The sequence below is a fragment of the Clarias gariepinus genome, chromosome 24 (genome assembly GCF_024256425.1).
Source record: "Clarias gariepinus isolate MV-2021 ecotype Netherlands chromosome 24, CGAR_prim_01v2, whole genome shotgun sequence".
In the NCBI taxonomy this organism is placed as follows: domain Eukaryota; kingdom Metazoa; phylum Chordata; class Actinopteri; order Siluriformes; family Clariidae; genus Clarias; species Clarias gariepinus.
In genome coordinates, this window is record NC_071123.1 from 9,317,955 (window position 1) to 9,342,880 (window position 24,926).

The window sequence follows — 24,926 nt, forward strand, 5'->3', positions numbered from 1 at the left end:
CAACTCATACCACCCACAGCACCACCTGGATGTTACAGAAACTCGGTTGTACAGTCCTGACCTCGCTCCAAGTGATTTCTACATGTGGGTCGTTAAAGGAGTTCCAGGGAGTATCCTTGATGGTATCCAAGCACTACTGAAGTACACTGAGATAAGTGCATTAGTATATCAGGGGATTATATAGAGGATTAAAGGTGGTTTTTACTCTCATAACTCTCTTCTGTACCATCAAAAGTCCCGGTTTGAACATCCCTCATATATCTAAAATCCAGCATTAGTCTACTCATATTAACCAAAAATTTACTAATGGGGAAAAAAAAAACAATGGATTTGCAGCATGCTTAATTTTAAACACTTAAAAAAATGTGTGATATATATATATATATATATATATATATATACACACACACACATATAAATAGGTCCTTCTCAAATAATTAGCATATTGTGAGATAGGAATTTTGGGTTTTCATGAGCTGTATGCCAAAATCATCAATATTGAAACAATAAAAGGCTTGAACTACTTCAGTTGTGTGTAATGAATCTAAAATATATGAAAGTCTAATGTTTACCAGTACATTACAGAAAATAATGAACTTTATCACAATATGCAATTTTTTTGAGAAGGACCTATATATATGTATATATATATATATATATATATATATATATATATATACACATATACACACACACACACATTTATGCTTCATTATAATGATTACATAGAGCACTGTTATTGTCCATACCCTGACAGAGGTAATTATAAAGCTCCCCTACAGCCTCGGCTGGATCCACATCTGTGCTCACTGATGCTGCAGATGATGATGATGATGATAACGATGTTGATGGCGCCATTTTCTCTGGTGAGCCTCGTGACTCTGGCAAGGCAGGAAGAGCTGGGAAACAGTTTTGAAGCAGCTGAAGCAGAAGGACCTGGGCTTTCATCGCCTCCTCACCATCACTGACAAAAGGTATACGTTTAAACACAAACAGAGTGCGATTAAAGCAAAAATCTCACGTCTCAAGTCTTCAACAATCGCTCTCTTGAGATTAATTCTTTATATAGATCTGCATACTCACATAGACCTAAGTTTTCTATAGAAGTCCCAGAAGAGCGGCAGGTTCAGCCCACTGAAGTCTAACAAAGACTTCTGCTTGTGCAGCATCATGTCCTACAACAACATGCACCGTATCGTTTTTGCACTGATCCAGGAAACGCAGAGTTCCGGTACATTGTGTGTGCATTGTGTGTGTGTGTGTGCATTACCATGTCTCGAGTAAGCTGCTGGATGAAGTAAAGAGTCTTTCTGATTAACGTGAGGCTTGTGACCAGGCCGGAGTCAGTCCCCAGTGTGCGAGCGTTCAGTTGCTCCTCCTCCTCCTCCAATTTCTCAGAATCTGGACACAGGTAGCCGCTAAATGCTAGCTGCTGAACCCCGAGCCGCTCAGCCGAGTCCTGCCTCGCGCACACGAACTTCACCATGAGGAACTGCGCCAAGGCACACACAAAAACACACAGGTCATTTATCACAAACCTGCAGAGGATAAACTCACCTGTCTTTGCATTAACAGATTAGTGACATGGTTAATAGGGATGTACAAATTACAGAAAATATGTAATAATTTTATGATTAGATATATTTATATTATATACTTGGCATTACTGTTACTCTAAACAGCTTTTAAAACACACACTTCTAATATTTTGCATGAGGAAAGTCATTCAGAAAAGGAGTTCATGTCAAACCGGGACTCGATTAATACTCCTGGCTCAGATGGGTCAGATGGTGAACAAGTGGATGCTATCAGAAAAAAATGGCTTATTTGATAACCAAAGGCGTTGTACTTTTGCAGGACAAAATGCACAACCTCATACTGCTCACTTGCACAATACAGAAACTCGGTTGGGAGTTCTTGCCACATTCTCCGTACAGTCCTGACCTAGCTCCAATTGATTTCAACATGTTTGGTCCATCAAAGGAGTTCCTGGGAGGCCAGCGTTTCAGATGTGAAGAGAAAATTTTTATGGTATCCATACACTAGAGAAACGCTGGAATAAGTGCATTAGTCTAGCAAAGGAGTATATAAAGAAATAACGGAATAATTGTGTTCTGGTCCTGGTTTGACTTGAACGGCACTCATATTGTCGTTTAAAAATTTATATTACTTATGGAACTTTTAGGCTTTTAAAAAACGGTTACTGAACATGTTTCTTAAACTTTTTACACTCAAATGGGGATAACGAAAGAGAGAGAGAGAGAGCGAGTAAGAGAAAGAGAGAGAGAGCAAGAGCGAGAGATTGAGATCGAGAGAGAGAGCGAGCGAGAGAGAGAGAGCGAGGGGGAGAGCGAGAGCACCTACATTTGCAACTCGGCATTGCTGTAACTTGATCTCCACGTCGTTCCAGTCATCCTCCAGCTCAAACCAGCCGACTGGATTCTCCTCTCTTACCTCCGTTGCTCCTTTATTACAAAGTCTAAGAGTTTTTAAGAGAGATATACAATGAAAGAAAAAAACAGAAAGCTTTCTGTTACTATATTTACATCTGCGTGGTAAGTTTTCTCTCACACCTTGAGGACAACAAATAGCCACACATTCACACATTCTCACACACACACATACATACAAACACACACGGCTGATGTGCTACACCTTCCTTTATTAGCTCTAACAATTATTTACACTTACTCATCACATCCAGCAGTAATTCACACATTACCAGAAACATCAAGCATGACCTACTTGTCTTGGATAAACTCCTTGTAGTCTTTAAAATCCCATGAGTCGTATGTCCTAAACTTCTTAAAATGTTTGTCTGCGTCAAAACTCTCCGAGTCGTTATAGGCAAACACCAGGCCACATTTAGCGCCGATGGCTCCTTTACGCACCTGACGAGGGAAGATGAGAGATGTGAAGATGATGTTAAAGTGGCATGCTGGAAGGAGTCTCCAGTGTCTCGAATTTCAACTCGAAGTTGATTAACATTCCTAAAGAACAGGACAGGCTATAGAGATGCTGGTGAGGAGAATGACTCTGCATAGCTGATAAAAAGTAAGCGATAAATAAAACAAACGTACTTATTGTGCATTCGTTCCACAATATTAAATTCGTTATGACCTCTGGAGAGCTCGGTAGAGGACAGTAACGGCTGCTTACAGCGATATAAAATCTGACGTGTTTATCAGCATCATTTATGCATTGGCATGGATTCATAAATGCCTTTATCGAGTAATTATTGATTTTATAGTGCATTTATAAAGTCGTTATGGGTTTTTTAAATCGCCTTTTAATCAAATGTAGATGGAAGTAAATTAACAAACTGATATTTTAAGGAAAATAGTGATGATTAAACATGATTGAAGGATATATTACAAAAAGATTAAAAACACAGATGTGCTGTTATGCTGATTATTTCGCAATTTTCAGTGTCTCGGTACCATTTATTTAATACATTTTATTGACTATCAGAGTCTGCAGAGTGTTTTATTTGAAAAATAAATAAATAAATAAAAAGATCAGATCAATTCCCATTTACTTCCGTCTGTTCCTCTTTCCAACACTTCTCTCTTTAACGATTTTAATGCCTGATATATTTAAGTGAATATCACAAGCAAACTTGAGCTAAAAATGAGTTAAAAAACAAACGTCTCCGAAAAGCTTCTTTGAAGAAGCTAAAATACTCAACAAAAAAAAAGTGTTTAAAAGAAAATGACAAAAAAAAGCTACCAAAATTAGGTGTTTATCGCAACACATGATTTAAATGCTCCAAGCCTGCTCTGTGTAGTAGATGTAGCCTAAAAAGTATGTTTAAGACAACTTCAACTCCGCCAGCGTTTTGGATTAAAAGTAATGAAAATCTCCACAAAAGCGTCAATCAACCAACAAATTTCCAACAACCTCTGGTTCGCGATGGCCAGGTTGTGGAACGTTGTCTCACATAAAACTGGTCCATGGGGCAGAAAATGTTGGAGAAAACACTTGAAGTGATAAATGGTTAGAGACTGTGTCAAGTTCTCACCTTAATTCTGATCTGTGTGACCTGGAAAGACGTCTGATCCTCGGTGGAGAGAATCACGCTCGCTCTGGTTTTCCCGCTTTCTGTGAGGAAACCTGTACGGGTCAAACACGTACACATTTCATCTCGTCATTCCTGAAAGCCGTAATCAACATCTTCTGCATGAGTCTCATTTTAGTGAAAGAATCATTTCAATATAGAATACAAGACGTGACAGGAGGGTGAGCGGTACCGTCTCCTGTCGAGGGGTCCGTCAGCATGTTCTCCGGACCGCACTTATCATCTCGGCTCTTCACGTCACACGCCTGCAAACGCAGCTGTAGTGTTTTCCCTACGCCGAAGACAAAAGGAAATAAGCCGCTGCTCTGGAGTGCACTACACCTTACAGAGCACTGCAGTGTTTTACAAACTGCACATGGCTCCCTTAAGGCTGTATGATCTCCTGTTCACATTGTTACTGTAGTCAGTAAGGTGTTATTCTGAACCTGAGAAGAACAGTCATGTCAGTAAGAGTGTGTTACCGTTGCGGTAGAGCAGGTGGAGGCGCACAGAGGCCATGGAGGCCAGAAGCGAGGAGGCACGATACTCCCTGTCCACTCGCTCACACATGCCAGCTAAAGACTGCAGCACCTTCATTACGCTGCCCCGAGCCAAAGCAAACGCCAGGAGGGTCAACTCAGCATCCGGAGTCACACAGCAACTACAGACAGAGAGAGAGAGAGAGAGAGAGAGAGAGAGAGAGAACGAGATGGAGGCAGACAGAAAGGAAAAAGAAAGATAAGTAAAAAAGAGAAATAGAAGAGAAGTAAAAAAAAAAGAGACAAAGCAATGAAAAAAGAAATAAAGCGGTACAGAGAGACAAGGAAAAAAAAAAGAGAGACAGAAAAAAAAGAAAGACAGAAGAGATAGAGACAAAGAGACAGAGACAGGCAGAAAAAAGAAATAAAAAGGATGGAGAGAGACGGGGAATAAAAAAAAAAAAAAACAGACATGAGAGACCAAGAGATAGACAGAGAACCAGACAGGCAAACAGAAAGACAGATACATGAGCGAGAGACAGAAACAGACAGAAAAAGAGACAAATTCCATAAATAGGAAGACAGAAAGATAAAGATGGGGGATAGAGAGCGAGAGAGAGAGAGAGAGAGAGAGTAAGAGAGAGCGCACAACGGAGAGACAAAAAGTAAAAATAATTAAATAATAAAAGTAATAATAGTTCAAAGTAAAAGTGAATCAGGAACATTTTTAGGAAAAGAAAGAAAGATAAATATGAGAGAGGTACAGAGAGAGATATAAAGAGAACGAGATAGACAAAGCAATTAAGAAAGAAATAAAGAGATGCAGTGAAAGAAAGAGTAACAAACATAAAAAGAAAGAAAGACATGTAAGAGATGGACAAAGAGATATAGACATAGACAAACAGATAGAAAGAGAAAGACGGATACATATGAGGGAGGGAGATAGAGTAATGGAGAGACAATAAGTAAAAATGAATATATAATTAATATAAAAAAATAAATATTAAAGAGATCATTTAAAAAAAATCAAAGTAAAAGTAGATCAGGAACATTTTTAAGAAAAGAAACAAAGAAAGATAAAGAAATATGAATGAGGTACAGAGAGAGATATAAAACGAAAAAGATGGATAAAGCAATTAAGAAAGAAATAGAGATGCAGAGAGACAAAGAGAGTGATAAAGAGAGACAAAGAGACAGAAATGAAAGAAAGAAAGACAGAAAGAGAGAGAGAGAGAGAGAGAGAGAAGGCGATATAAAGAGACAAAAACAAAAAAGGGAGAAAAAATTATAATACAAATTTGAAAGTAAAAGTAAAGCAGGAGCATTTATAAAAAAGAAAGAATGAAAGAAAGAGGAGAATAGAGAGAATTATGGAGTTAATCAGATGTGAGTAAACAGCAGCAGTGTGTAATTACTGAGTCGCATCACTGCTGTGTATACAATTATCTCATCACAGCACGGCTAACCATTACTGCATGATCAATAAAGAAAAACTGAACATCATCCAGCTATTTAATGACTTTGTGTGTGTGTGTGTGTGTGTGTGTGTGTGTGTCAGCAGTGAACTCACACTGCAGAGAAGAACACAGAATGAAGCTGCTTACCCTGCGATTCGGAGGAGGAAGGCGTCAACCTCTTCCAGGATGTTGGGTGAGAAGAACTTGGGGAACTCGGTGGAGGACGGCGTTAGCGACAAAGGCGGCATGTGCTCTAAGGCTTTTCTACAGAGCCAGATCAAAACAAAAATCATTTTAGGACACACAACACTTTTCTATTAAAAAAAAATCTCAATATGGAAGAACTAGAGCGAGAGAATATCACATAAACAGGGAGCTGAGCAGACAGTGGCCGCTAGCTCATATACAGATGCAGTGACTCACTTTGTGCTCTGTAGGACAGTGTTTGCGAGGGCCGGGTTGGACTCCATGGATGCTGTCACAAGCGAGGTAAGCAGAGAGAGATACCAGATGGCCGATGCGTCCGATACGGACACCTCTCTGCTCTTAGTCACCTGGTAGCCCATGGTCTTCAGGCCGTGGATGCGCGTGTCACAGCCATCGCTTAAACAACGCTTGATGTTGATCTGAACATCTGTACATACAGATGAAGCGCAGGACATTATTACTGATATAATATGCAGATTTTTTTCTTTTTTGAAATGCCATTTTAAGAAGACCCTAAAGCAAGGAGTCTGGGTGCTCTCCTTGATACACAACATCTCCAGATACTTCAAAATCTTGGGTTTTTTTTCAATGGAGTTCACCCACAGGTTTCTAAAATCATATGTAGGTCAAAGACAGGCATTTTTTTTATTGTATTCAAGCATATGCTTTGGATTAAAAATACACAAGAACAACAATGACAAGAGTTTCATTTAAAATCCCCTGACATGTCACGGAGTCAAGGACGCTATGCATCCTAACAATGCTCAAAGCACTTTCAAAGTTAACACAGCTTTTATTCAGAAATAGACCTTTTGCACCCGACATCAAAATCTGTCCGCCATGATCCTACCCATCCGGTTACTTAAAACTCACATAAAAAACAGTCAATATAGCACTTTTGGCAAGAAAACATCTGAAAACATTAGGTCCTCTCAAACAAGCACGAGTTATGCTTATAAACTGCTTCCAAATCGCTCCAAACCTCCCTCTGAACCATCTATTCACAAAGTACAAAGCAAACTAGCTTCGGCTAAATCAAAATCCCTCTCTAATCCCGAACAAGAGCACTATTTGGTGTGTGGAACAAGGGATTCAACCCCTTAAATAGCGCACTAGCTTTTCATTTTACGCTATTTGGGAATTTACCCCGGAACAGACCCTAGCTATTGATTAGAAAGCTTGAGATGTCAGTACAAGTAGTCCTCAACTTATGAATGAGTTCCATTCTGGGAGCATGTTTGTAAGTTGGATTTGTTCTCAAGTCCGACAAAGTGAGTCTTGTACACCTTTGACACAAATATACAATGTAAAGCATACCAATCCACTTGACTAAATCCCTGTCCCTTTTCCCCACAAAGCCATCATGTGGCCAAAAAATAATGCTCATAATTACATCTAAGGAAATTAATCTTACATGTCAGATGTAACAGTGTTTAAATCGCGAGGGGAATCCTGGACGACATTTTGTTTCAGAGCTGTTTTCCACTGTATTGCACTGTGAACTCTTGTTTTGTTGAGGACTTTTCAAAATTAGGATTATTCACCATCAGGACAGCTTAACAGGGCAGCCATACTTGTGTTACTATCGTGCTCCCAGACCGATTCATTTATACCGGTATGGCCCGGCTCATTTCTTCCACACACCCACACACATAGAATATACCGGACTTTGGGCATTTTATACATTCACTTACACACTGAAAATATTGTATATAATTGTAAATATTGGTATCTGGTGCACTGCAGTGTCTATTTTTTTGTACAATACATGTGAGCTACCTATGTCCTTGGGGACTACCTTTGTTGATAATGTTATGTGCACATCATTTTTTTACTCTTAAAGCACAGGATGTTTTATAGCATTATGTAATTTGCAGCAGAAGCACTAAATGAGCTAATACTAATGCTAACAAACGCCACCAAGTTCTATGAGAAATCACATATTTGTACACTGTCTGAGGTAAACAACTTAGCATAACAAATCAAACTTCTTCATCCTTATAACCTTTTTCATGCGTTTTCACACTCTCGTTCTCTTTTGAATAAGTCAGAAAGTCCATCACAACGTACTACACAGGAAAATAATCAGCAAAACAGAAGCTATCGACTGCTAGGTAACACTTCACTAGGTTAATCTGTGCAACTAAGCATCAGGTAATCTTTCTGTTAATTTTGTCTGTGGAACACACAGCAAACATAATTATCAACGAAAATATACAGTAACTCGGTTAATTGTTGTTCCACAGCCCACTAAAAGGACGAAGACTTTTCTTTGTGTTTTAAACGCTGATAGAAGCTCACATGGCTGAGAGATGTTGGCGTTGTCTAGCAGGGGCACGTAGCCTGTGACGTTGCTGGGGATGCGAATGTCTCTGATCTCCTGCAGCGAGCGCCGGCTCTTTCCTACGGACACAGACACCAGCTGTGGCATGTAGCTGTGATCGCTGGAGGCCACAGCAATAGCCAGCCGCCTCAGCACCACATCTGGCTTCAGCTTTAATCTGCAACACAGTGGATGTTAAACGAAGATGTTATTGTGTGGCACAAAACCCACGGACCCAACATACACCCAAGTTTTACACTTTTTACTGTACAGCATGAGCACCCACTGTGCCATGGGTCTTTAATGTAGTAATTAAACATATATTACATAAACGATACTAAAGGTACTATCGTTTGGGGGATTGGGTTATTAGGAAATCACTATATTCTTTTAAAAATTCATCACATCAAAATTGAGTTTTTTTTATCTGGATTTGTATTATCTGGATTTGTATTTTTTCTTGCCATTGTAGATACCCAACAAATACTTATTTTATAAATATATACTTCTAGTTCAATATCGTCAGACTTTTACATGGCTTTCTACCTACTTTCTACAAATTATCTGCAAGATAAAATGTAAGCCTGAACAGTTATCAAGCTTAAACCATGCTGTGCCAGTTGTCAGAACAAACAGAGGTTATAATGATATAATTATATCACAGGCATTTTATGGAGCCGTAATCAGCATGACTGCGTTACGGCACCGGATCTCTCATGAGTCATCTATCTATAGCTGTTATCTTTTTGTAACAGCAATTACACGTAAAAACGGTCTAAACAAGCCTCACTCCCGGGATCACAAACTGTATCATGGGAACAGACTGAAGCGAGGGAACCAAACGCATGGAGACTACGTTAGCTTTAAACAGGAGAAAGCGACCGTGCCTGATCCAGTGGGAGCGTGCGCTGCCGTCGGACTGCCAGTAGGACACGGTATCGCCATTGGTCATCCTGTGGACGTCTGCGCTGTTTGACGACGCCTCGATGGAGCTGAAGCACTGAGAGACCACCTTGACGCGGTCCACTTCCTGGCCCTGGGTCAGCTCCGTCCCGTACTGAATGTCCAGGTCTTTAAGGCACAAATGAAGAAGGATTTTTAAAAAGAATTATAGACCAGGTTATAGGGAGAAAGTTTAAGTTGTGATATATAAGGACTTGTATAAAGATTAAAAAGGGCTATCTTGAAAAAGAGGAAAAAAAAAAAAAAAAAACAACTGTGATCACATCAGTCATCCACATTACACTTTCAACACCAAGTCATTATGGGCGTGATTGTTTTTTTTATTCCTGAAAAAGCCCCAAAATCTTTAAAAAGAAAAAAAAATTATATAACATTATATTATATTTTATATACCATTATATTACAATGGTGCTTTATTTCCACAAGGACGGTATTCGTTGAGTGATATTTTTGGTATCCATTTAATTTGCGTAAAAAAAAAAAAAAAAGAGCATCACATTAATTAAGTATCGTGTGTTGTGTTTTTATCCAAAGACATCCATGAGACAAAGAAAAAACTGGCTGTGTAAGATTGTGTGTGTGAGCTCAATAAAATCTGGCACGATCAAGACGTTGGTCCGACCAGAAACTGCTACCTTTCTCTTTCTGCAGAAGGAATTCCAGGAAGTCCTGCACCACGGCGGCCCTCATGGCGCTGATGCTGTTGTAGCCATCCAGAATAGGAAAGGGAATTGCGCTGCTTGGGATGCGATTCCTGTGCAGGAACTTTAGGATCTTTGAGGCGTGTGCACCTATTCTGTCCTTCGACTTCGAGAAGATGTCTACAAATCCTGCAAGGGATGATCAGGGAGAAAAAGATGTTAGACATAATAAAAGTGGTAATTTAAGAAAAACAGCCTCTGACATAAAAAGTGTGTAGGGACACTTCCTTGTTCTGACAGGATGGATATTGGTGGCTAATACTATTTAACAGCTAGTGTTTCTTCTGCAGAAACTCCTAATGAATATATTTAAAAAGTGTTCTGATAAGAAAAGTCTCTGATTTTAATTGCACTTTTGGAAACTGTATCTGCATCATACTAATAACAGCCATAAACACGAATTATACGTGATGTTACAAAAACTTTGCACTCACTTAGGGTGATGAAAGGGTAAACCTCTGCAGGGTTCAAGCCCGTAACTTAAGCACAAGTTTGGTTCCAATTCATATGACCAATCAAAAATTACAGCTAAAAATCAGCTCTTTAGTATTAAATAACGTTACACCATACTGTACAAAAACGGTCATGTTTTTGGTTCCCGCTCGATACTAAATTTGTAAACAAAGGCCAAAATTCCCAAAACTAGTTGTTTTTTGCATATACAAATATATTTTGCACCAGAAGGCTTCCTGGGAGAGCCTAAGGAATCAGTTAAATACAAAGTTGTTTATAGGATGCATCATTCATGAGATACAAAGCAATAAGATGGTTATACCGCCACCATTAGCCCAATCAGACTGGTCTTACTTGCCTGGATGGCATGAAGGAGTATTACCTACTGAACAAGTTTTATGTAAGGCTCTATGACCTACATTTTAAGTTATCTACAACCTGTAAAGACAGTAAATTTTACCTGGGGTCAGAGAGCAGGCCTGCAGCTGTCTGATTACGTGACTAAGTTCTCCTTGTAGATTTGCGCCATTACTGTTCTTCAGGGCCATAAGCATGCTCTCGACATCGACAACCCCATCGCCCTCGGCATCAAACTGACCAAAAGCCTGCGCAAACACAGCAGGAAGACAGAAGTAAATTTTTGGTATTTCGCATTCCCATATTTTTCTATATCAGGTCAACCAATAACAACCAAAATAACCATTAGAGTCAGAAACATTTTTAGTTGTTTTTTTTTGATGAGCTGTAAGTCGTAAGCATTAAAACAGCAAAAAGGCGTACAGCAAAAGTATTTGGCAAAAATATCGCTTGACTGTACTGCATGTGCATATATATGAGATAAATGGATGGATATTACATTTGAAAGAAACAAGAGGTAAGGGATCCTCTGGACCAAAGAAAAAGTTTAGGACAATTAGGATGGTTTTAAATTCATAAAGATGCAAACAAGCTGTCAGATATGAAGCTCATGGCAAGAAAGCAGTCAATTGCTTACAGGTGAGGTAGGCATAATTAGGAATTTATGTACCGTTTGTCAATAATTTAAGTCTTTCTTTTTTTTTTATAATTTTGAGTTGATACATAACATTCTTTTATTGAGATAATTTGTGCTTTTAGTCTTGATTAATAACGTAATTAAGGATAAAACTCAGTTGCAATAGGTGTCAAAATAAAATAAAATAAAATAAAGCCCTAACTGAAACTACAGAGCTGTGCTAAGCAACGTATTTACTGTACAACATTCATTCATTTATTCTTTGAATAGTTTATTCATCTATCCTTAGTACCTGCCCAGTTAGGGTGATTTTAATTAGTCTTTTAGGAAATCTGAAGAAGAAGAAAATTTGTTGGAAGACATCACAAATCTTCGCATTCATCAGTAGTAAGAAAAATATAAACTATCTAAGCCTCCTATCAGAGATCAATTATAAACAAGAATGATGTAGCTGAGGTTAAGGAATTGTCACGCTGCACTGACACTACTAGGAAAAATAATTAAAGTTTTAGGACAACTGCTTCAAAAAAAAGAAAAAAAAAGAAAGAAAGAAAAGATTTTGAGAATAAAGCAAAAGTATTTGAAGAAAACATTTAGTGATATTTGTTATTAGAAGAAACACTCCCATCATTCCATAAACAAAATTTTAATATTTAAGGGAAAATGGTTTCCAGTAATTACAGGAAAACGCATTGCTGGTATGCTGGTATTGCGTACTTGATGCACTTACTATAAAGAGGAATCGCTGTCTTATTCTTATGACTTCATTCTCAAAATATTGCTAATCATATATTTTGAATTAATTTCATGAATACTAAAACTTCCACCAACTTTCCTCATAATATAATAAATTATCACATTTTTCCTCAAAATTGGTTATTCTTAAAATCATGTATTCTTATTTTTAGGACTGTCACCCTGACACCCTGTCATACAGTGAATGACCCACTAGATCTCTCGATCTGATTTATGAACACTAGGACATGTTATGACAAATATCTGAATGGGAACAGTCATGTGAGGGGGAAAAGATGAAGAGAACAAAGCAGAATAAAAGACAGCACCACGAAAAGAATGTGCATGAGGCGGGGCAAATATTTACAAATGCAGGGACATAAAAGAGGATGGAGGACATTTTCAATACAAAAGTGTGTTTGAAAGCTTATTACAGAGCACTCAGACAGTGTCCAGGTAGGGAGATGTAAACTTTTGAACTGGGCATTGTTCACTATTAATATCTTAACATTCACTATATTACCATTATCTTATACATGTGTATATATACGCATATATAAATAAAACAGCAGCCCTGTCAGAAAGGGTATTATTTAATTGGAAATATTACAGAAAAAAAGTAGTAGTATTTTTCTCTAGCTTTGAGGTTAGGTTAGGTTAGACTTCCCGCCTTTTCCGATAAATTCCGCCTTCTGCGTTATGATTTGTTACAAGAACTCAATCTCGACTATGATTGGTCAGATGGTTTATCGTGTAAAATAGTGAGCCAATTAGTGCTCAGTTAGACACAGTGGACAAAGTTCTGAAGTAAAGACAGGCGGGAATGAGATGTTTTCACAGAGTTTAACATTAAGTTTCATGTGAACGCACCCAATGTTTGATAAGTCAAACCTAAACTATAACTTAAGCCTAACAGTGAGAAGGCTGCTGAGGAAATTTGTGCCACGAGAAAAACTTGGTTTTTCAGATTTTTTTTATACAAAAACCTTTAATATAAAGCACTTCAGGGCATGCTGTTACAGGCAAATAATCAACTTTGCATCTGGATGCATCACACCGCCCTGTTTTTCATTATTTTACTTATAAAACACCTAGTCGTCCTTTTATTCCTTTTACATAATTTTTTCTTAAAGGTATGCAAACCTCCTTAAAAGAGGACAAGAAGGGCGAATACTTAATTTCAAGAGAAAGGTTGTATAATCAATATAACAGAGACAATGAGTATGTGTTCTCACTTCTGGACCAAACGCTCCCCTTCTAAACAAGGCAAACCCATGCTATTGTGCAACGAAGCAAAGTCCTCTCAGGAGTAGGAGACGCTGCGGCGAGCTGCGTGATAAGACAGCAATAATGTCAAACGGCATCAATCAATAAACGCAACACAAGCAGGTTGCATCTACACTGATGACTAGTGACACTTCGCGTCAATAACCTGCTTAGATAAGTGAAGCCCGGAGCAAATCCAAGAACACCGTCACTGAAGTGATGAAGTCGTTATTACTAACAATAGACGTGGTGTATGAAAATGACTCAGCAAAATCATCTTGGGGGGGAGGGGGGGATGGGTGAGGTTGGATTTAAGGGGCAACATTCAGGTTATGAAAAATGTGCCAACGCGCCCAAGTGCCAAAACGTTCTCGGATGTCCGTGTGTTAAAATGCCCAGTCTCCACAGTGAGATTTTCCATTCATGACAACCGTACAGAAATAAATTTATGCGACTCATCAGTTAAAATTACATTAAGCAAGAAAAAATGATTCATGGTTATGGGCGTAGGCGATTTGAGTGACAACTGCATTGTAGGAGTTGACACGAGATGACGTTTAGCGTACATATTACAAAGTTCAATCAAATGCAAATTAAAGGTAGCTATACAATTCATTGATTAACTGAATGGTTTTGCATTCGTTCATCTTCAAAATCTGAATTAACCGGTTTTACACTGGAAAGTGAACCTTTATATTAACCGTGACAAAATTCAAGGTTGAGGACGACTCCCTTTCTGAAAATGTCAACCATATAAATCACAAAACGCATCACGTGCGGTCGCTAATGGCATACAGGTTTTCATTCTTGTCATCTTTACAGGTACAGAAACGCAGTCTCACTGGTGGATATACCATTAGGCTGTACATATCCAAAAATGAATTCATGCTGCAAGTTCTTGTCTTGTAGATCATCCTCTATATCTGCTCTACTTTGCACTTCTTTTCCAATCAAACCAGTGCAATATACTGATAACCCAGTGGAACTCAAGAGACCTAAGATTTGGAACTGCGTCAGCACTGGGTCCGTTGCATAAAAATTATTTGCTTTCCATGTCACGTCTAAATTCGTAATTTTCATTACGGCACGACAGAGGCTTCAAACATTTTCATAATTTGTATGAAGATGTAGTTTTGCTCATCTGTCCTTGGACTACATACTGTCTGTAGCTCATTTGTTTCGTTACCTACGAGTGAAATCACAAAAAAAATTTATCGAAGCGGTTTCCCGATTTTCCTTCCACACCTCCTGAGCAGCCCTGAGAAGGCCTTTAATCCACATCAGTGAGGTGTGGTTTCAGGGATATGTCATTACTTAGTAATTTCAAAGTCATCAAAACTAAGACTGCTTGGGAAAATTAATTGGAATTGGAGTTGAATGATGAACGATGGGAGAATAGACAGAATACGCTTTTTCCAAAGCAAGGCTGGGTGAAATCTATCCTGATGTTGAGGACAGACAACAGTGTCGCACCTCTCCCTGTCATTTAAGTCACATGTTCTTTTTGTGCCCAAATTTGCAGTGGTTCTGGACAGGTTTATTTCCCCGGTATGATATCCTCTACACTTGGGGTACAGTTGTAACCGTGTCCATTAATTGTTATATTTTGTCCTCCACATGATTCAGTTCCATGAAGTTATAGCATTCTCATCTTTGATGGCCAGACATTCCATACTGTTCATTAAGTGTCCCTCTATTTCTCAATGGATCCAAGATTTATTACTTTTGCTTAACTTATATTTACACTGAGGTGTTCTTTTACAACTGGCAACTGGTTGCTTTTATAATATGAATATACAGGTATCGCCTTATAAAATATTTGAAGTAGGTCATGGATTAGAATGTGTGTATGATCTGTTTGATAAACACTGATCATTCTGAGCCAATAGGTGTGGGGTGTGCGTGTGTGTGTGTTGGTTGTGCGTGTGTGTGTTTTTTCTTGTGTTCTGGTTTTATAAAAAAAAAAATCTCTGTTGTATAAAATAATATACATATTCATTGATTTTCTTGATATTTTTGTACATGATATTTGTTTAAATAAAAAAAACATTTTATTGACGGACTGGCACTTTTGGAAAAGTTTGCTAATGCTTGCAACTGACTGTGTTGTAACTGACTGAGCCGTGACGGGCTTCAAGACTCAACATGTTGATGCTTTTCTGCTCAGTGCGGTTGTAATGAGTGTTTATTTGAGTTACCGGTCAACTCGACTCTCCTGCTATTCTTCTCTGGCTGGTTGTTTTGGGTTTTGTCCCCCCCCCACACACACACAATTCTATGTAAACTCTACACAATTACAGTAGATGTGAAATCCTCAAACCTGCTTGTCTGGTCTCACCAAACATGCCACGGTCAAAATCGCGTTCCCACTTTCTGATCTCTGATTTGAACAAAGTGCTTGACATGTTTCTGCATGATTCAATCCTGTTTAGCACTTTCAGCCAAATTCAACATCTCCAGTCACCAAAATCCAGCTAACTAAGATACGTAACTCACTGAGTCAATTTTTAACATTTGGTTCTATTCGAAACAATAATACCAGCCTGTTAATTCTGTAATAATTCGATATAACAGCCTAAACAAAAGAATGTTTTAATCCTTTATTGCTGCAACCATTCTACACGATACTGAAATAAATGAGATGTAAAAAAGAAAATAAAGCATACACACACCCACACACGCACATGCATTCACACACACACACAGACAGACACACAGACACACGCACACATACAGACACACACACAGGCACACATACAGACACACACACACAGGCACACATACAGACACACACACAGGCACACATACAGACACACACACAGGCACACATACAGACACACACACAGGCACACATACAGACACACACACAGGCACACACGGACGCACACATACAGACACACACACAGGCACACATACAGACACACAGACACACAAGCACGCACACATACAGACACACACGCACGCACGCACACATACAGACACACACGCACGCACACACACATACAGACACACACGCACGCACACACACATACAGACACACACGCACGCACACATACAGACACACACGCACGCACACATACAGACACACACGCACGCACACATACAGACACACACGCACGCACGCACGCGCACGCACGCGCACGCACGCGCACGCACGCGCACGCACGCACGCACACGCACGCACACACATATGTATACATACAGACACACACAAATTCCTTAGAGATTTTCAAAGTAGTAGTTGTATTAGTTGATCCTTTTGCTCCACTACATTCTACAACAAATATGTGTAAAAGATATAAAAGGAGGACTTTTACATCCTGGTAACATTTTTACCAGGAATCTCCTTACTTTTATTTAACTACAGCAATTGTGTATGTTACCCACTACTGGAGATAGAACACTTGAGGATATACCAATAAAGAAAAATAATTAATGACTTGATGATTTGGCCCCACAGACTTGTTACTTTTATTGCCTTTACTGCCTATAATTATTAGTACACGTGAATTAATATAAACCTGTGGTTCGCCCTCCAGCTGGAACTCCTATCAGAACTTCTGTTCTAGAAAATTAATCAACAGCTTCAGACCTGATCTGCGAAGAAATCTCAAAAACACAAAAAATGGTTTCATTTCTTGTGGTGTGTAAGAACAAGCAAAATAACAAAATACATACGGTCACGGGAACAACAAGCCAGGATTGAGATTTGTTAATTTGCACATCATCTTTAACATCCCAATTAAGGAATAACTTTTATAGCTGCTATAATGCTAGAGATAACAGAAAATAAGCTTGGTTTATGGATGTTCCACAGCATTAACCATATAATGGCTTAATATATATTTCATTCATTCATTAAAAAAATAAAAAATAAATGTAATTGTTAAAGGAATTAAGTTTTTCTAAAAGGCGCGATTGGCCTTTAACTATTTTTATGACAATTAAAATTGTAAATTTTTATTACATGTATCCTATATAATAAAATACAGGCAAGTTCTACTTGTGATGGATCGTTTTCTCTGTAGATCGTTTGCTCCTATATTCTTGCATATTGTCCCAAGAGCTACTTGTTATTCTTTCATTAACCTGTTGAAACTGTTGGAATAATGCCGATCTGTCATTTAGATCTCTATGGATAGAATCTAGATACTTGGTTGCACAGGACTATTGATTAATAACCAACAAAGAAGAACGCAAACAAAGTTATTTATGCCTCATCACACTTTTCCACATACATAAGCTCACAAACGCCCAGGATCGCCTACTGACTGACAGAAGAGAGACAGTAATGCCACTCCTCCCATGTTGACAGCACAGCCAATTTTGCTTTCCTGAAAGCATAGGAAAATAGGCTGGAAGCTTTTCTGTTGCACCACTTACAAACCTTCAGCATGCTTTGTCTATGTTATAATCTTTCAAGTGTCTTTTAAAATCACAGACATGGTCCTATTAATCATCAATGTCTAGGAAGTTGTGTTGCCAGATAGGGTAGATTTCCATTCAGGTGAGCTTTCAAACATATACTTCCAGGGAAAGGAAACTGTAAAATTTGTACTTCATCGCGTCATATGAGGCTAAACATTGGATTACATTCTTGTACAGAACAAGGAAACATGCACCTTATTACTCAAATTTTACTCGTGTTAACCTCACAGTCGGTGTGCAGCACGGGAAAATTTCTAACAACCAAGACATATTTTTAAATACTTTCTGTTTAAGCAACTTAATTTGGACTTAAGACAAACGTGGAAAACTTTTGAGCTATAGCATTTATTATCTTAAAATAAAAAAAAAGGTCTTAGACAATTAATAAAAGTTGGGATCATGTTAGCAGGTTTTTACAGACAGTTAGTCTTTCGGCTGCTCCGTCGAGGGGTCACCAGAGAGGACCACTCGGTCCACATAACAACTTGGCACAGGTTTTACCGTGGATGCCCTTTCTGACGCATCCCTCCCTTTTTATTCGGGCTTGGGACCGGGACTGAACCCAGTAGCCGGGGTTTGGGTTTAAATTGGACTTAGACCTTTCACATGGCAGACGAAAGATCAACCACTGAGCCACTAATGCCCTCTTTTTCCGAATAGTACGTAAACAACACAAATCTAAAGTTTTATGATCAACATTCAAGATGTGGCGGGATTTGTCAGTGTGATCTGGCAACCCAAGTACTGTAAAGTTTGACACTTGAGAGTAGAAATTGGCTTGGGATTCATATATCATACATCTTTTGGGTACTGTGGGAACAAAGCAGAAAGACTGAATGTAATAGTTACAGTATATTGAGTTAAAAGAGTGATGTCCAACCCCCACACACAGGGAGCTAAGGAGCTGAGGGCGTGTCCTGTCTGGGGGCGGGGCTAATTTCCGGGTTGGAGAATTGTCAACAGAAATCACCGCACGAGTGCAATTTTCTCTAAATCACTGTTTCTCTAAGACATTGTATGAAAGTTCTACAGTTTTAGTAAAATGTGAAACATTACTGCCCTTCTGACACACTGTACAGATCATCCTGACACTTTAGTGATTAGACCGTTGACCTACCAGTTAACTATTAGGAAAAAAAGCCCTGGTGTGTGTGTTTTTGTACCTCCTCGCACTCGTCCCGCTGCGCGTCTCTGCTCTCCAGCATGTCGCAGAACTGCTCGAGTGTGAGCGCCTCCTCGCCGCGGCCGAGCCGCTCCTCCAGCCAGCGCACCAGCGCGCTCTCGTTGCGGGCGATCGCGGACTCAGACACGGCGAGAGTGGCGGTGTCACCGGCGCGGCCCGCCGCCTCTCTCAGCCGCACCTGCTCCATCAGGGCCTCGGGGGACGGCAGGCCGGAGCCCGCTGCAGGCGCGTGGGTCGAGCCCCTGAGGCTGCGTCCCGAGCCTCCTCCTCCTCCTCCTCCTCCTCCTGCTGCTGCTCCCGAGCCGCCAGTCCCGGGTCCCGTGGGCGCCGCAGAGGCCGGGCCGCCTTCCGTGAAACTCGGGCTCTCCGCCTCGATATCCTCCTCGTCACCGCTCCCGGTGCCGCCGCTCTCCGCGTTCCCCATGACTGAAGTCCCGGGTGCGGGCTAACAGAAGGGAGGCTTTACTCGTTTAAGCTCCGTGTTTCAGTGTCCTTCACTCTAGCCACTCCGCTCGGCTGCTTTCAGTCGGTGTCACTACCGCAAGAAGTGCCAGGGTTACGTGTTTGTCAGCAAACTTCCGTGATCCTCCGTCAGGAGCTGCGTAAGGCAGTGCGCCCTCTACAGCCTCCCTCCAGTACTACACCAGCCGGCTCTGGTGGTATCATAATAATTTGAATTAAAAAAAAAACACATTTTATCAGTGATTGAATTCCAAAATTATGTTTTCAAAGCCTGATATAATTCAAATTATTTTCAAACAATTTTCTTCCATATACAACACTTTAAGTAAACAGTAGCAATACATTCATGTCAGAGGTAAACAACAACTACAGATGGAGAGCCTAAAAAAATACTAAAAGACAGTTACATTAAAAACTGGGGTATATATAGACAATTATTAACATGTTCAGTCTGAGGTTACAGGAGGAAAGTTTTAAAATTTTCAAAAAGCTTAAAGCTTTCTCCTTTTTTGTAAACCGAATCATTTAGTACAGAATTTAAGCACTGTTGCCTCGCACCTCCATGGTCTGGGTTTGACTCACGCCTAGGGCCCGTTTTCTCCCTGTGCTTGTTGAGCTTCCTCTAATTGGTGTACGAAAATTGCTCGGAGAGTATGAATGAGTGTGTGTATGTGTATGTGCCCTGTAATGGATTGGCACCCTGTCTTGGGTGTACCATAATTTGTGCCCAAAGTATGAATAAATGAATGAATCAAACTCTTTTTGATTTTTTGTTTTGGGGTTGCACATTTTTGTTTGACAATTACCTTGACACAAATAAATAAATTTAGAGTCACTAAGTAAAACATTTTTATTTATCTTCTTTTTTTATTCTAGAGAATCACAATTTTACCTTATTCTCTTTATTAGAAAGCCTTTTACGATGCTGATCCTGATATGTGCAATAGCATTGCACCAGTTCATTCAAGATTTCAAAACACACTGTGTAAAAGTTAAGTATATTATTAATTTATAATAAATAATGATGTACATATATATATATATATATATATATATATATATATATATAAATAAAGAAAAGAAATAAATTATTTCTAAATATAGATTTTTAACTTCGTGAGATGTAGTGTATCATAAGGTTTACAGAATTCAAAATAAATATCCTTCTTTCTTTTCTTCTTCTTTTTATCATTATTATTATAAATAATACTACTAATAATACTTATTATTATTATTATTATTATTTATTAATGTCCAAAGTTTCACGAAGTTTATTTAATTACTTTAAAACTCATTTTGCTCCTTTCTCAAGAATTAAAAGTAAACGTATCTGGTAATCTTCGTGTTTTGAACCATTTTTAATTTTAAAAGCTACATGTTCAATCACGTTATTCATTTCAGACATGCGCAGTGCAAGCAACCCAAACCCGGAAGTCCACACTGACGTCACTGCTATGTTTACAGTAGCCTTGTGTTCATATACTGCTTAATTTAAGCTAGCTATTTTCCGTATCTCAGTTATGTAGGGAGTCTGTTGTAATTAGCAGGATGTTAAAGTACCTTGTGGCGCTTCTGTCAGTGAGTTTGGCGTTGTGGAGCGGCTCTGAGTGGATAAGCCTGTGGCTGTTTGACCTGGCTCGTGCGTCTCAGGGCTCGAGCAGACTGCTGAGTCAGGGAGAGCTGGCACTTTATACCGGAAGGGGGGACAGTAAAGGGCTTTACCTCGCCATTTTAGGACAGGTGTTTGATGTAGAGGAAGGAAGGAAGCATTACGGTTCTGATGGAGGTTATCGGTTCTTTACAGGTAATTCTCCTCAGCGCACATTCTGCTTTTCAATGGGAACATCACTAGGGGGCGTGGCCAGGTTGCAGAACAAACAGTCGAGGGGGTGGAGCTTAACCTGATCTATCATCTCCCCTAACCCGAAACATTAATCCTTAAACCTTAATCTATCAAATGGGACAACAGAATAAACCACTGATTTGTCAGTGTTCAACTTTCACCTCATGAATATTTGGTTCTGCTTAGCCAAGGAGTTGGATGAGGTCTGACTCCACCCCCTGGATTTTTGGTTCTGCAGCAGGCTGGAGCACCAACTAATATTGGCCTATTGAGTCCCTGAGATTAAAGACTCAAACACAGCGCAAAAAATCTGAGAATCCATTAGTTGTGAGGATTGTGTACAAAGTGATAACCCTTCTTCTTTTCATGCATGTTTGTGTTTTCAGGCAGAGATGCATCCAGGGCTTTTGTGACGGGCGATTTTACAGAGGCGGGGTTGACCGATGATGTCTCGGACCTGTCTCCATCAGAAATAGTGGCGCTCTATGACTGGCTGGCTTTCTATCAGAAGGACTACAAACCTGTAGGTAAGATACTGTGGAGTTAAAAAAGAACAGGATTGACCAAGAAGCTTTATAAATTCACTTGCTTTTCTACTGGCACACATTTACAGTAGGTATGGAGAACTGGCAGCACTACCAAACACTAATACAACCTGAGTGAAACAAAGTGAAAGCCTCTCGACTATATGTTAAACAGTTGTGCAGTGAGCATGTTTATTAATGTTCATTGAGCATAGTTCTGTTTCTTCCACAGGAAAGTTAATTGGTCGGTTCTACAGCGAGGGTGGAAAACCCACAGACGTCCTGCGGTGGGTCGAGGCCTCTTTGGCTCAGGGGCTGAAACTGAAAGCCCAGGCTGAGAAGGAGAACGAGCTTTATCCAGCTTGTAACTCAGAATGGAGCGCTGACCGAGGAGGACGTGTTTGGTGCTCCAATAAAAGGTGACACACAGATACACACCATACAGCCAGGTTCAAGACTATTTTCATGTCTTTACCACTAGGTGGCGGAAGCGCTATGTTTGTGGGCTGTTTCTGATTCTTAATGTCCCAACAAAACATACATGTGATTTAATGTTAGGAGGATTTACATGGAATTGTTGTTGTAATCAATCAGTTTTTTTTTATAACATGTGGCTGCAATAATGTATTTATGCAAGATAGGGTGAAAAGGTTATGTATTGCTGCTTTAATGTGTGAGACTGCAATCTATGTTGTTTTTTTCTTTTCTTTCAGCGGCGGAGTGCACAGAAACTGGGCTGGCGTCCCCAGAAAGCTCTTTTCACCTGGTTCAAGCAAAACGCGTTGCGTGTGTGTACAACTGAATGATCCTATACGATTAAACAACCCCAATCTCCAGCAGTACAAAGACTGTCTACCTCAGGCGGAGTCATGTGTCCTTAGCCAAGACTGAGTGTTGTGAGATTTTATAACTTTTTATATGTCATTAAATGCGTTTTATATATATATATATATATATATTTAAAAAAATGTGTGTGCGAGGGGCAGCGCGGTGGTGTAGTGGTTAGCACTGTTGCCTTGCACCTCCAGGGTCCGGGTTCTATTCCCGTTCGTTTCCTCCGGGTACTCCAATTTCCTCCCACAGTCCAAAGATATGCAGGTTAGGCTAATTAGCATTCCCAAATACCCATAGTGTGTGAATGGGTGAGTGTGTGTGTGTGCCCTGTGATAGATTGGCACCCTGTTTAGGGTGTACCTTGCCTCGTGCCCTAAGCCTCCTTGGATAGGCTCCGAGGTCCCCGTATTCAGAATAAAAGCAGTACGAGAGTGTGTGCGAGGTTGGGTTAGAAAGTATCACCACGTTATGTGCTCGTTCAGCCTACCTCCTGTACATCCACAGCTGAATTTATTATCACAATGCTTAAAATAATAATCAAGAATAAGTCAAGACCTCCAGTTAATATTTACATCAAATGTAAAACGAAAAAAAAATCAATCGTCATTTAAGCTATGGGTGTTGTGGCCCAAATGCCTGTTGGGGCTGCATTCAGAGATGTATTTCTGCTCACTATAAACGTAAAGTGTGGTTCTACGAGTTACTTTAACCAATATGACCTGACTTCCCAGATTTTTTAAAACATTAATTGCACCCTAATCTGTCAATCAACAACCACCTGATTGCTGTTACTGGAAAGTAATCAACAACAGAGTTGAGTTATGCTGCATCAACTAGAGGTTATAACTTTAACCTGGAACAACATAAGGAAACTCAGATTCCTTATGTTTCCAACTTTTCAACTTCTTTCCCTTTGACAGTTACAAAGCACTGACACTGGAGAGTCCCTTCCATTAACAGTAAATAAACATCTTAGAAAAAAACTTATCAATCGTCCATTTTTATTTCATAAACAATAACATTTTTAATTCATTTATTTTTAGTCTAAAAGTATGTAGACTGTCTGCCATGCAAGACCCTGTAAATTAGCCGTTACTATGGAAATTATAGCATTAGTATAAACCAGCTGGCGTTGCTCCCTGCGACAGCAATGCCATATAAATGTAGTGTAACAGTTTCCTGTGGTTATATGGGACTTATTTTTCCAGATTCAACCTTTAAACATCGTGCATTCTTACTGTAAGAAGCTGCAAATTGTATGGGGATTTTAATACATGATAAAAGCAATTTTTGTTAATTTAGTTCCGTTTAAATTACAGCTGATATTTTAATCATGGATTGTTTTAATTATGCAATCAGACTATCGTGTAAAAGCGACTCATTCGTTCCATTTGTAAACGATTGAGAAAAGTCACTACAACTTGCTTTAATTGATTCGTTTTTAATCGCCTGATGACCTTAATGTAAAGTTGTCCTCCCTTTCTTGAAAAGGATACTAGAGGAAGTGACAGGCTAGATATCTGAGCATACAGATACAACAGAGTGTGCATAAGAGATCGGACAGAGGCAAAGAGCACAACCTGCGCGTAAGTACAAAACAGTTGTAGTGGTCAAAAATAGTATACAATTAGCTGTACAATTTAACATTACCTAGAATGGACTGCGGACTCTCCAACCTTGACCGTCACATTCTCCTTTTGTACGATTAGGAACAAAAAATATATATATATATCCAGTATGATAAAGTGCGGCTCTTTAGCTTTTCAGAAAGTTTAAAAACACTTGATGTATCAGGCAAATCAAAAAAAAAAAAAAAAATTTAACAAAAAAAGCATGATTCACAGAAATTCAGTAATATAATAGAGATCAACTGGAATGTACGCTATGGTGATAGGAATGATTAGGACAGTGCTAAAAAGATTAATGTGCATAGTAGGCAATTCGTCATATTTCTGCACCTAAAACCACAAGCTTACTTGGTAAATGTAAAGGATTTTTGTTTGTTTGTTGTTGTCTT

General features: G+C 39.3%; 2 protein-coding genes across 5 annotated transcripts in view; one reads left to right on the top strand and one right to left on the bottom strand.

Moving 5' to 3' along the window:
- The window catches only part of zzef1 (zinc finger, ZZ-type with EF hand domain 1), a 60,202-nt gene extending 40,356 nt beyond the window's left edge, over nucleotides 1–19,846 (bottom strand). For 3 of the 4 annotated variants that reach the window (XM_053484908.1, XM_053484909.1, XM_053484907.1), the window contains exons 1-15: nucleotides 19,227–19,846; nucleotides 11,101–11,245; nucleotides 10,122–10,316; nucleotides 9,411–9,594; nucleotides 8,502–8,701; nucleotides 6,417–6,627; nucleotides 6,141–6,257; nucleotides 4,540–4,718; nucleotides 4,251–4,349; nucleotides 4,022–4,113; nucleotides 2,746–2,891; nucleotides 2,365–2,479; nucleotides 1,271–1,492; nucleotides 1,084–1,175; nucleotides 750–964 (exon numbers count right to left, since the gene is read on the bottom strand). In XM_053484908.1, the coding sequence (XP_053340883.1) occupies nucleotides 750–964; nucleotides 1,084–1,175; nucleotides 1,271–1,492; nucleotides 2,365–2,479; nucleotides 2,746–2,891; nucleotides 4,022–4,113; nucleotides 4,251–4,349; nucleotides 4,540–4,718; nucleotides 6,141–6,257; nucleotides 6,417–6,627; nucleotides 8,502–8,701; nucleotides 9,411–9,594; nucleotides 10,122–10,316; nucleotides 11,101–11,245; nucleotides 19,227–19,670 (2,656 nt within the window). In that variant the 5' untranslated portion in view covers nucleotides 19,671–19,846. The remainder of the gene's footprint in view (nucleotides 1–749; nucleotides 965–1,083; nucleotides 1,176–1,270; nucleotides 1,493–2,364; nucleotides 2,480–2,745; nucleotides 2,892–4,021; nucleotides 4,114–4,250; nucleotides 4,350–4,539; nucleotides 4,719–6,140; nucleotides 6,258–6,416; nucleotides 6,628–8,501; nucleotides 8,702–9,410; nucleotides 9,595–10,121; nucleotides 10,317–11,100; nucleotides 11,246–19,226) is intronic. The other variant, XM_053484910.1, reaches the window with a different exon arrangement.
- A 1,301-nt stretch (nucleotides 19,847–21,147) lies between these two features.
- On the top strand, nucleotides 21,148–24,923 carry LOC128512179 (neuferricin). Its single transcript, XM_053485332.1, has 4 exons — nucleotides 21,148–21,512; nucleotides 21,938–22,078; nucleotides 22,308–22,494; nucleotides 22,789–24,923. Exons 1-4 carry the CDS (start codon nucleotides 21,257–21,259, stop codon nucleotides 22,964–22,966), a joined length of 762 nt encoding a protein of 253 aa, XP_053341307.1. The 5' UTR covers nucleotides 21,148–21,256; the 3' UTR covers nucleotides 22,967–24,923.
- The last annotated feature ends 3 nt before the right edge of the window (nucleotides 24,924–24,926 follow it).

Coding starts and splice junctions, on each gene's coding strand:
- LOC128512179 (XM_053485332.1), top strand. CDS start 21,257: ATGTTAAAGTACCTTGTGGCGCTTCTGTCAGTGAGTTTGGCGTTGTGG. Junction 22,079..22,307: donor GAAGGACTACAAACCTGTAG/GTAAGATACTGT, acceptor TTTCTTCCACAG/GAAAGTTAATTGGTCGGTTC. Junction 22,495..22,788: donor GTTTGGTGCTCCAATAAAAG/GTGACACACAGA, acceptor CTTTTCTTTCAG/CGGCGGAGTGCACAGAAACT.